The sequence below is a fragment of the Alexandromys fortis genome, unplaced genomic scaffold (genome assembly GCF_014885135.2).
Source record: "Alexandromys fortis isolate MF-2015 unplaced genomic scaffold, M_Fortis_MF-2015_v1.1 scaffold_146, whole genome shotgun sequence".
Taxonomy (NCBI): Eukaryota; Metazoa; Chordata; class Mammalia; order Rodentia; family Cricetidae; genus Alexandromys; species Alexandromys fortis.
Genome location: NW_026068042.1, coordinates 1401832 through 1413680, shown reverse-complemented (window position 1 = coordinate 1413680; position 11849 = coordinate 1401832). Strand labels below are relative to the sequence as shown.

General features: G+C 46.7%; 1 protein-coding gene across 3 annotated transcripts in view; it reads right to left on the bottom strand.

The window, feature by feature from the left end:
- Positions 1–2929: 2929 nt before the first annotated feature.
- Itgam (integrin subunit alpha M) overlaps positions 2930–11849 on the bottom strand; it is a 45050-nt gene continuing 36130 nt past the window's right edge. For 2 of the 3 annotated variants that reach the window (XM_050166067.1, XM_050166068.1), the window contains exons 17-30: positions 10328–10488; positions 10068–10199; positions 9657–9730; positions 9309–9450; positions 9095–9217; positions 8288–8367; positions 7184–7267; positions 6853–6928; positions 5547–5654; positions 5316–5399; positions 5106–5219; positions 4922–5023; positions 4575–4685; positions 2930–4148 (exon numbers count right to left, since the gene is read on the bottom strand). In XM_050166067.1, coding sequence (XP_050022024.1) covers positions 4077–4148; positions 4575–4685; positions 4922–5023; positions 5106–5219; positions 5316–5399; positions 5547–5654; positions 6853–6928; positions 7184–7267; positions 8288–8367; positions 9095–9217; positions 9309–9450; positions 9657–9730; positions 10068–10199; positions 10328–10488 — 1463 coding nt within the window. In that variant the 3' untranslated portion in view covers positions 2930–4076. The remainder of the gene's footprint in view (positions 4149–4574; positions 4686–4921; positions 5024–5105; positions 5220–5315; positions 5400–5546; positions 5655–6852; positions 6929–7183; positions 7268–8287; positions 8368–9094; positions 9218–9308; positions 9451–9656; positions 9731–10067; positions 10200–10327; positions 10489–11849) is intronic. The other variant, XM_050166069.1, reaches the window with a different exon arrangement.

Sequence of the window (11849 nt, the reverse complement as noted above, 5' to 3'; positions counted from 1 at the left end):
TGCTAATTGACAAAGCCTCTGTTTTCTTTTATAATTAACTCAGAGTCCTTTTCCACGCAAATTTTTAATTTTTTACTCAGCTTATGTGGTAAGAAGATCCATTTTAAGATAACATCTTCCCTCTGCACTAAAATTCCTGTAGGGAAATGTTTGGAGGGTAATATGACCAGAATGCAGTTAATATTCGGATCCACATGATCTGCATGTGCTTTCTCTTCTATTAAAGCCAATTCTCTCTCAGCCTCATCTAATAATTCCCTGGGACTGTTTAAGCCTTGTTACCACCTATGGTTTTGTTTAAATGAATCAGTCCATCAGATTTTATCCCAATAGTGAGCCATAGTTGGGAATTGTCTCCTAGCAATTTTTGGAAGTCATTAAGAGTCTGCAATTGATCTCTCCTAATTTGCACCTCTTAGGGTCTAATTTTTGCAAACCTAATTTATAGTCTAAAAAATTAACAGAATCTCTTCTTCGTATTTTTAGGAGCAATTTATAATCCCCAACAAGGCAAATTTTTCTTTACTTCTTCAAATATTCTTTCTAAAATATCTACATTTGAATCAGATAGTAAAATGTCATCCATGTAATAGTAAACTATAGATTCAGAAAATTGCTTGCATATCATTTACAGTGACTGACTGACAAAATATTGGCACAGGGTGGGGCTATTTCCTGTGGGAGAATCTTCCATTGATATCTTCTAGCAGGCTGAGAATTAATACAAGTAGGCACCATGAATACAAATTTTCTATCTTTTTCCTGTAAAGGTATAATGAAAAAAACAATCTTTTAAATAAATAACTGTAAGAGACCATCCTTTAGGTATTAGAGTAGGCAAAGGATTTCAGATTGTAGAGAGCCCATTGGCTGAATCACCTTAGTAGCAGCTCTTAAATCTATTACCATTCTCCATTTTCCAGATTCCTTTTTAAGAACAAATACAGAATTCCAAGGGCTGGTTGATTCTTCAATATGCTGAGTATCTAGTTGCTCCTGTAACAGTTGTTCTAAAGCCTGCAGTTTCTCTGTTGTTAAAGGCCATTGCTTAACCCATACAGGTTTGTCTGTCAACTCTTTTAAAAGTAGGGCTATTGGTGCCTTTGAAAGATCAGCAGCTGTTGTGCCCTGTTCTTGTACAACCTGAATAGTTGGTTACTGTTCTTTATAATATCTTGTAATATTTTCCCAGAAACATACATTAATTTATGATTTGTTTTGAAGATTGGGAAAATGTCAATCTGTGTATTCCATTGCTATAACAAATCATGTCCCCACAAATTCATTACTATGTTAGCCACATATGGTCTTACTATTTCTCTCTGTCCCTCTAGCCCTATACATTTGACCAATCTTGCTTTCTGTTTTACCTGAGATAAAGTTCTGATTCCTAAAAACTAAACATTTATATCCTAAAAAGGTCAATTTGAATGCCAGATTGTGATGAAATTATTGTTACATTTGCACCTGTGTCTACGAGACCTCCAATGACAATGCCATTTATTTGTATTTTTAATTTTGGTCTTTGTTCATTTGTAGAAGTTTGCCAAAATACTCGATTTATGGTTTCTCCTGAATTTTTTGTTCTCTCTTCTATAGCTGTTCTATTATCCAAAGCAGTATGCTTCCTTACAATAGGCATTAGGTTCTTTAATTGCTCTGGGAAGGAGTTTCCTCCATGATGGGAGGAAATGACCAAACCAGATTTGGCATAGGGACCTGCAAGAGGTCCCTCATGGAGTTTCCCAATGACAAAGGATTACCTTGACTGTCCCTTGTTGACCTACATTTATCAGTTCAGTGCCTGCCTTTTACACACCTTCTGCATAATCCAAAGGGAGAGTGTTCTGAAATGGATTATTCTTATAAAAAATTGTTTCTAGGAATGCCCTGTCTACAATCCCTTTTAAGGTGACCTTGTTTGCCACAATTATAACATTTGACATTTTAATTATTTCTCAAACCATCTAGAAATAGCCATCAGACTTTCCTGTATGTGCTCTTGCTAGCCAGTGCTGGCAATGCCTCAGCCAAGTCCCCACAGGCCTTTCCAGCTGTGCTCTTCCATCAGGCTTCCGACTGGCAGCACCTCTGGCTCTGGCCGCCAGACCCTACTCCACTCACATTCATTGCAAGCAAGAAGAGTTAAGGGATTAACACTCTCCCACACACACACACACACGTGTGTGTGTGTGTGCGCATGCATGCGTGCGTGTGTGTATTATATAGCCTCAGTTGTGTGACTGTGTGAAAATGGTGCATGTACACTCCTTCTGCCCCTGGATGATATTCAGGTGTGTGGTATTCACTGTCTCCCAGCAGAATCAAGATCCAGAGCTTCACAGGTCACTCCTGTGGTCTGACATCTGCCTTCCATTCCCCAGATAACTCCCTCTAGCTGTAGGTATTTTGTGGGATGCTTTCTCACTTGAGTTCTTTGGGAGTGGTACTGAGGATAAAGTCTAAGGCCTCACGCAAGCTAAGCAAGTGCTCAGTCACTAAACTGTAGCCCCAATCCTTGTTCAGCCATTTATTTTATCAACAAAGGTCTTGGTAACTGACTTGGGCTGTCCTTAAACTCAACTGTAGCTCAGGCTGCCCTTGAACTCACAAGCTTGTTGCTTCTGCCTTCTGAGTAGAAAGAACTATAAGTGTACACCACCAAGCTCATCTTCCTCTCTAATTTTTTGTTTCATTTTCCAAGACAGGGTTTCTCTGCATAACAGCACTGGTTGTCCTGAAAGTCACTCTGTAAACCAGGCTGGTCTTGAACTCACAGAGATCCGCCTGCCTCTGCCTCCTGAGTGCTGGAATTAAATAAAGGCATGTATTACCACCACCCGGCTTTTCTAAAATCTTTATCTTAGAATCACTTCAAGTAGAAGTCAAATGTCTATAAATATATCAATAAATTATTGTGATAAATATGTAAAACTTAGATATGTACAATTTATTAATTCAGCATTGTTTGGGAGAGCAAGAAGTTGAAATAATATATGCAAAGGAGACAGGTTAAATACATTGATATAGTCACATGGGGAGTACTGTACTCTGCAGCTACAGTTCTTTATAGCTTATAAAATTATTTGAGCATATTAATAAAAAGACAAGATGCATAATAGTACAAAAATATGTTACTGTTTGTTTACAACTCTGCGTGTGTGTGTGTGTGTGTGTATAGATACCTACAATATTTCTGAAGTAGGTTCTAACCATACAGCCTTGAACACCCCTGAGGAGGGAGTCTTTCACAATACACTTTTTAGATTGGTTTTTGCTTTGCCTTGGTTCTCAGTGCTGTAAACTGAGCCCAAGGCCTTACACCAGGTGAGTTCTCTGCCATGAACTACATTCCCAGCCTTTGCCATACATTCTTGAATGTCTTTCGGTTTTTGTACTGTGGACAGGTTAACCAATTTAAATATCTAAATTAATATTAAAACAATAAATAACTAGGTAGTGGGAGATTTCTCGGATTTCCTGGGTTTGGAGTGACAGATGGTTGAGAGCTGCTATGTGGTTACTGGGAATTGAACCCAGGTCCTCTGCAAGAGCAACAAGTGCTCTTAACCACTGAGCCGTCTCTCCAGTCCCTGGGAGATGTCTCATTCTTCACTGGACATTTTTGTTGGGCCACCCATTCTCTAGTCCAAGTCCAGCTTCTCTTGTATTCTCAGTACCTGGACTCTTGCAAGTCTGCGGTTCATCCATGCAAGAAAATACTTCCTTCAGAGAAGACAGCCACAGCATCTCACTATCCTTGCCCACAGGGTCCCATCGTCTTGCCCAGAGAAAAGTCCATTAGCGTTTGCCCTGACACGGTGGGAAACCCAAAAGATTCCTTTACCTTGATGCGAGAGGACGCATTCAAGGCATTGCCCACGTGCAGGAAATGCCTGAGCCCCACCACACACACAAACACACACACACACACACACACACACAAACCATTCCTGTACAAGACACACTGCAACAGTCTCCTAGAGGGCATGTCTGTCCATCAGCCGTGGGACCTGGGTGTTGGTCTGACCAGACCTGCTTGCTATTGCAGAGGTCTCTCCGTGGAGAAAGGGCCTTTACTGAGGCGGGGCTTCTTGGGGAGCAGCTTCGTTCATCATGTCCTTGTATTGCCGCTTGAAGAAGCCAAACTGTCAGGGTAAAGACAGAGGGTAAGGCCACAGAGTCCACGGCTGCAGGTCAAGATCAGGGAGAACAGGAGAGACACAGACCGTATCAGACAGCATGACCAGGCGGGACACAGAGTGACAGGGTATAGAAAAGACAGGACCTGGGGAAAGTCAGGCAGGGCGAGAAACAGCATCGGGCTAAGAAAGAGATAAAATGCCTTCTTATATAGTGACCCTTGTAAGCCGGGCCATCCTAGTTGTTCTGCGCGTATTACGCTCATTTTCTTTGTTGGTTAATACTATCGTTTTACAACTGGAGAAACTGAGGTCTGAAGAGTCTCCAACTGGCCAAAAGTCATAGAGTGAGCAGCAATACTGAGAGTCAGACCCAAGGACGGAGCTGCTAAGGAGGGGGGAGGGGACAGAAATGAATGGAGGAGTAAGTACCTTGTACAGGCCGGCAGTGATGAGAGCCAAAAGAACCAGTCCCCCAATGGAGCTGCCCACAATAAGTGGTACAGGGTTGTGAACTTCATATGGTTCTACTTTGGTCTGCGTCTAGGGGAGAGAGGAAAGAAAAGGGGTACAGCAGGGGAGATATGCCCCCAAATTTCTGGAGAGTTCCCTGAGCTCTAGGGCTACCCCCTCCCTGCAATCCACAAGACCGGCTGCAGGCCTCGTTTCTCTTCCCATCTGCTTGTCTTGCCAACGCAGAGATGAGATCGGCTGTCCAGCTTCTTCCTCCCTCCAGCTGCCCCGTTGCCCCTCCACCCCACCGTGCCTGAGATGGGTACCTGGGACTTGACAAACATCCCCTGCCCTGGGAGCAGGGCAAATATAGAGTCATTAAACACAATCTCGGCGGTGCTCACAAGCAGGAGGTGTTTGTGAGAAGTCTGTGGAGAGAACAGAATGGGAGCCAGGCCTGGGCTCTGGGCTGTTATGGCTATACCCAGAAAGCCTCAAAGCACAACCTACCTTGATATACCAGTCAAATGACAGTTTGCCCTTGAGGGTGACATTGAACATTTCCTGAGTGTTGAAGGACGGGAGGTCACACTGGATTCTCTTACAGACTGCAACAGAGCAGTTCTGGAAGAAAAGGCCAAAGACACAGCTGCCTAAGACTGGGGCAGACCACAGTGCCTGTGCGTGTGGCCTCGAGGCTGGAGTCCACCGTATTCTTACCAGCACTGGGGCCTTCTCAAGCTCATCCTGGAACTTGGAGTGAGGAGGGGATTTCTGCTCAGTGTGACAGGCATTTGAGAGGTTCTGAGGAAAGACAGACATCAAGAAAAGAGAGAAATGAGGGCTCTGGTCCCACCCAGAGGGTAACAGCCTGGGCCCAAGTGAGAGTCAGAAAAGGTGAGAAACAGGTCTCCAGAAAGACCTGACCTCTGGAGAGCCAGCTGGACTCACCTGGGAGAAGACGACCTGGGGATGGTCCCATATGGTCACCTTGTTCAGCTGGACGGGGATCCAGAAGACCACACTGACAGGGAGGCTCCTCTGGCCCAGGTTGTTGAACTGCATCAGAAAGGAGGGGGTGATGGCTCTAGCCTTATGGCCCAGCTGGCTCTCAGAACTGGCTCCTCACTTCCTATAGCCCAGGACCACGAATAAGGCCTGAGCATCCTGCTCTCCTGCGAGACAGGAGCACAGAAACAAATGCCAAACATAGACATGCCCATCTCAAGTTCTAGCTCTGTCACTTGACAGCTGTGAGAACTTAGACATAGTTCATGTCTCTCTGACTCAGCTTCTCCATCTGAAAACAAGGGACAGCAAGGGTGTTCAGGGTCCTGACATAGGGCGTGTATGTGTGTATGTGTGTGCATGTATGTGTGTGAGTGTGTTGATATGCGTGTGCATCCATGTGTGTGAATGTGTGCGTGTGCATGAGTGTGTGTGTGAATGTGTGGATGTGCATACAAGTGTTTGTGTGTGAGTGTGTGAATGTTCATCCGTGTGGATGTGTGTGTGTGAATGTGTGGATGTATGTGTGTGAATGTGTGGATGTGTGTGTGAATGTGTGGATGTGCATCTGTGTGTGTAAATGTGTGGATGTGCATCCGTGTGTGTGTGTATGTGTGTTTGTGTGAGAGAGAGAAAGAGTGGATGTGCATCTGTGAGTGTGCATGCGTGTATGTGTGTGAGAATGTGGATATACATTTGTACCCGTGTGTGTACATGTGTGTATGTGAGCATGTGGGTATATATGTGTATCCGTATGTGTGCATGTGTATGTGAGCATGTGGATGTGCATCTGTATGTGTATCATGTATGTATGTGTGTGCATGTGCATCTGTGTGTATATACATATGTGTATATAGATGTGCGTGCACATCTATGTGTATGTACATATTGTGTGTCGATGTACATGTGCATCTGTGTGCTAGCATATATGTGAGAGTATGTACATGTGCATCCATGTGTGTGCACGTATGTTTATGAGTGTATGTGTGTGCACATGGATCTGTATGTGGTGTATGGTGTGAGTGCATATTATGCATGTATGTGTACGAGTGTGTGTATGTGCATATGTATATGTTTGTGTAGCTGCACACTGTGTACATATCTGTGGGGGGGTGTAGAACAAACTTAGAAGTGTGCCTGACACACAGGAGGCACAGTATTCATGCTTCCCGCAACTGCTTCCTGCCCTCCCTTCATAGCAGCTTCCCTCCCAGCATCCCTCAGAACCCAGGCTTCCCCTGCTCCTCACCTGGTACTGATGCTGTATGTCCTGACTGGTCATCTCTGAAGCTGTGAAGTTGAGGTATTTGGTAGAATTCTCATCACTAAGAGGAAAAAAGAGTAGACAAGAGGTGACAGAACATGAAGGTGTCCTGCTTGGACATAACACACAGAGAACAGGTAGGGGACAATACAGCCCTTGAGGGCAGTGTCTCACACACACACGCACGCGCGCACACACACACACACGCACACACGCACACACCCCATTCCTCCACGCAGGCACATGGCATGTACACAGCACAATCACACAGCCGGCGGTCTCCAGCCTGTCAGGGGAGAGCGGGGTGGAGCAGCACCTGGTAACAACCATGTAGACGGCGTACTTCACAGGCAGCTCCAACTGAGCCTCCGTTTTGTGGGTCCTGGACATGTTGTTCTCACTGAAAGGAAAGCAGGTCCTCAGCCAGCTCTAAGAACTGAGAGTGAGCCTCTCCGTGCCCCCCCCTACTCTGCGTCCACTCTGTCTGCGTGTCTGCTGTCCCCAAGGTCCTCTCCATCTCTGCGTCACCAGGCCCTACTCACTCCAACAGCTACTGCGGCCTCTGACTGCTCCTCCCAGCCCCCACCCTTGCCCTGATATACAAGTAAATGTAACCGTGTGTCTCCCGTAGTCTAAACAGCAAACTTCCTAGCAGCGCCCTCAGTGATCTCGTGCTACCGCCATGTCTGACTGTCACCAGCTCTTTAAATCCTGCTTCATGTGCTCAAGCTACTGTTTCTTTTTTTACAATGTGTGTGTGTGTGCGTGTGTGCGTGTGTGCGTGTATTTGGGTGGACACATGCCACAGCATACGCTTGGGGGTCAGAAAACAACTTCTGAGAACTGGTTCGCTCCTTCCACCATGTGGGTTCCAGGGATTGAATTTGGGTCATTGGGCTTTGGCGGCCTTGCCTGAGTCTCTTACGTATTTTTACTAGATGTGGGAGTTTCACGTGGGTTGCAAGGATGGAACACGGGTCACCAGGCTTCACCCGCTGAGCTGTCTCACGGGCTGTTCTGCAGCATGCCCAGATACCTCCCGGTTCCAGGTCTTGCCCGCTGCGTGCTGCCTGCTACCTTTAGGCTTTTGCTTGACTTAGTCCCAACCTAAATGTGTTTTCTTCAGGGATCTTCTCAGAGCACTGGGCATCCCTACTTCCCCCACCCCCTCATCATTTATTTTATACTATACAGTAACCACCCGTTTCCTTGCCTATCCACGCCACTGAATGTCCATGAGGGCGACCACAACTGTCTTATCAACCACCGTGACCCCAGCAATGTCTGGCACATGGGTGGGTGCTCAATCAGTTTGTTGAATGAATGAAGTCATCCGAACAGAGAACCGACAGAGAAAAGGAAATGATTTGTCCTGGCTGGGCCACAGAAGGGAGAGTGACCACGGAATGTGGGAACGTACCTGGTCACGTTGGCCTTGAGGAGCAGTTTGTTCCCCAGGGAAGCATCAGAGTCCACATCAAATGTGACGTTAAAGGTGACCTAGAGATGGAGAACGGAAACGGTGATTTAAAATAGTAAAGAAAACACAGCACCACTGTCCACCAACCACTGAATGGGATAAAGCAAACACGGCCTGCCCACGTGATAGAATATTGTTCGGAAATAAAAAGAACTGACAAGCAAGTGATCCTGGAAAATACGATGTTGGTGAAAAGAAGCCAATCCCAGAGGACCATGCTGTATGTGTCTATGGATGGAAGATATCCAGGAGAGGTGAATCCATACAGAGAAGGTCGATTGGGATGCTCCAGGGGCTATTAGCAAGGTCTCAGATTGAGCAGAGTGGCAGATGCAAACCTCTGAGAATACTTAAATGCCACTGAATTGTACACTGTGGGAGGTTTATGGGATCAATAAAGCCAGTTTGTAGAAAGGGGCAGCTTCTCCCTTAGGATAGGGAGAAAGAAGAAGGAGAAGGAGAAGGAAGAGGAGGAGGAGGAGGAGGAGGAGGAGGAGGAGGAGGAGGAGGAGGAGAAGGAGGAGGAGAAGGAGAAGGAGAAGAAGAAGAAGAAGAAGAAGAAGAAGAAGAAGAAGAAGAAGAAGAAGAAGAAGAAGNAAGGAGAAGGAGAAGGAGAAGAAGAAGAAGAAGAAGAAGAAGAAGAAGAAGAAGAAGAAGAAGAAGAAGAAGAAGAAGAAGAAGAAGAAGAAGAGAGTTCCATAGGATGACAGCAGACAGAAGGACAGCAGCAAGGACTGGAGCTCTGACCTCGGAGTTAGCAGGAAAGATGGGGGCGTTTATGTGGCAGGTGGTACTTTTCAGAGCCCCGTGCCCTTCAGTGGAGGAGCTGTGCTCAGGCGCCACACGCCAAGGCTTCTGGGTAAGCGGGTTCTGGAACCAAGGCAAGCAAATGTAGTACCGTCAACTGCCAGCCACGGGGGCGAGGAAAGCAGAGCCGGGAGACCGGAGAGGATTTGGCTACCTGACTCACTGACACCTTCCGGTAAGACAAGCCAGCCGGGTAGTAGAAGGTAGCCGTGGTCCCGTAGGAGTCTTCACCGTCATTTCTCACTGTCACCCTCAGGTTGAAGTCCCGAGAGTCTCCCACCACCAAAGTGTCCTGGCTGTGAGAATAACAAGACCATGAAGTACCAAGGGCTTCACCTCAGCACGTCTGGTTTGATATAGACAGGCTGCGGAAACTTGGAGAGGCAGGAATGTAACAGAGCAGGCACAAGGAAACTTGTGGCACACAAATATATCTGAAGAAGCCTGGGCTCCTTTGGGGACCAGGATTCAGGCTTAAGGGAAGCGATACCAGGACACTCACCCCATGGAATTCAGAGTGATGCTGAGGTCATCCTGGCAAATGCTGTCGTTGCCACAGTTCTTCTCAAAGGGAAGCTGGACAGGGCACATCATTGAAACGAAAGAAACAGAAATGGTTAAGGGGAGCAATTTTTAAAAAATGTTTAAATGAACACCAAGTGGTGGCGCACACCTTTACTCCCAGCACTCATGAGGCAGAGGCAGGAGGATCTCTGTGAGTCTGAGGCCAGCCTGGTCTACAGAGCTGGTGCCAGGAGGAGCTAGGGCTACACAGAGAGACCCTGTCTTGAAAAACAACAAACAAACAACAACAACAAAAACGTTTAAATGAAATTACATAAAATAAAAATGTTTCAGCAAACTCTTTCTGTTCTGTTCTCTACTCCTGCAAGGCCCCGACTCCAGGACTCACCGTAGCTGTGAAGAGCCTCTGAGCATCCTGAGCCAGAACGGGCCGGAGGTCCCTAGAGGAGCGCAAGGGCTCCCCCACCAGCGTATAGTTGAGGCGCAGGATGATGGGACTCACCGAGTCCTCCACACAGACCTAAGGGAAAGTGGGGTTTGGGGCTCTGCCTTCTACAGCATCCCGAGACCACCCCAATCCCAGCCAGGAGCCCTGCCCTTTGTCCCGAGACCACCCCATCCCCAGCCAGGAGCCCTTTGCCGGCTCACCGGTATCTGCAGCTTCAGGGTTTCACATGTCCGTGCCAACCCAAGGACCTGGACCCTCCGGCGAGTGTTGTTCTTTGTCTCGCCAAAGATGGCACGGACACGGGCCTGTGTGCGGCCAGGGTCTAACGCCAGGTCGTAAGTGACAGTGCTCCGGATATCTCCTGAGAGGAGAGGGAGCCGTGTGAGGAAGCAAGGCAGGCAGAGGTCGGAGACCACAGCTCGCCTCCCAGCTGTGTGATTATCCACGTCTCGGCTGGCCTCTGTCTTAATTCATTACTTTCCAAGAAGGAACAGTACCAATGGCCCTCAAGGGGTTAAAAAGAAGAAGAAATGAGGTCGTGACCACTGAGTAAGCCCTCAAAAAGCGTGGCTAGGGTTGGAGATTTAGCCCAGTGGTAGAGCACTTGTCTAGCAAATGCAAGGCCCTGGGTTTGGTCCTCAGCTCCAGAAAAAAAAAAAAAAAAAAAAAAAAGGTAAAAAGGTGCAATGCTGGATGGTGGTGGCTCACGCCTTTAATCCCAGCACTCGGGAGGCAGAGGCAGGCGGATCTCTGTGAGTTCGAGGCCAGCCTGGTCTAGTCTAGTCAGGAGTTTCAGGACAGCCAGAGCTATTACACAGAGAAAGCCTGTCTCGGGGGCAGGGGAGGGATAGTCTCTATTCCGTAAGATATTAAAAAGCTATTTACGCTCCTTTCAAAGTTTTGTTTTGTTTGCTAGTTTGGCTCTGATATTCTCATCTGGGCATTCACAGTTTAGTAGTAAATGGTTTGAGCAGAATTTCTATGTAGAATTCATGATACCTTCTCCCTACTGTTCCTAGTCTCCAAAACATTTCTATTTCTAGCCAAGCTGGCTCTTCTGACCTCTGGACCGGTAAGAATGAAGCTGGAAAAACGTCTGTTCTCCTCTTCCTGTTTCTCTCCGTGCCGGCCACTGCTATTCTCCTGCCAAAGCGCAATGCTTCTCTTTACGCACGGGGGCAGGGAAAAGTCAGGCCATTGGCAACAAAAACCCTGTTCAACTTGATCAATTGAATCTCCCAAGCCAGTTCTCTCTCGCTTGAGAATGAAGCTGTTTGAAAATGGATGGAACTGGACAATACTAGATTAAGTGAGCAAGTGCCAGCTCGGAAGGGCAGACCCCAAATGTTCTCTGTCCTGTGTGGACCCTGGTTTCTGTCTCTAACAGGATCTCGCTTCTGATGGGAGAGAGTGTGGAGAGGACAGAAGGTGACAGGGGCCGCCAGGAGGGGAAAGGAGGCGTTAGGGAGATGAGCAAGGAGAGCGGCGGGACCCGTGTGGCAGGAAAGAACAGAGAGATACTGGAGGGCAGGGGTTATGTGGGGTTGGAAACACGGAGATAGGGAGGCAACCGAAAATAAGTATGTATGAAAATGCTATAAAAGAAGGTAAATATTGTAAGATAATTAATAAAAAAAACTATGTTGGTCTTATATTGAAGTTCTTGATCCATTTGATGTTGATTTTTTTTGGGTTTTTTTTTTTTGGTTTTTTTTTTTTTTT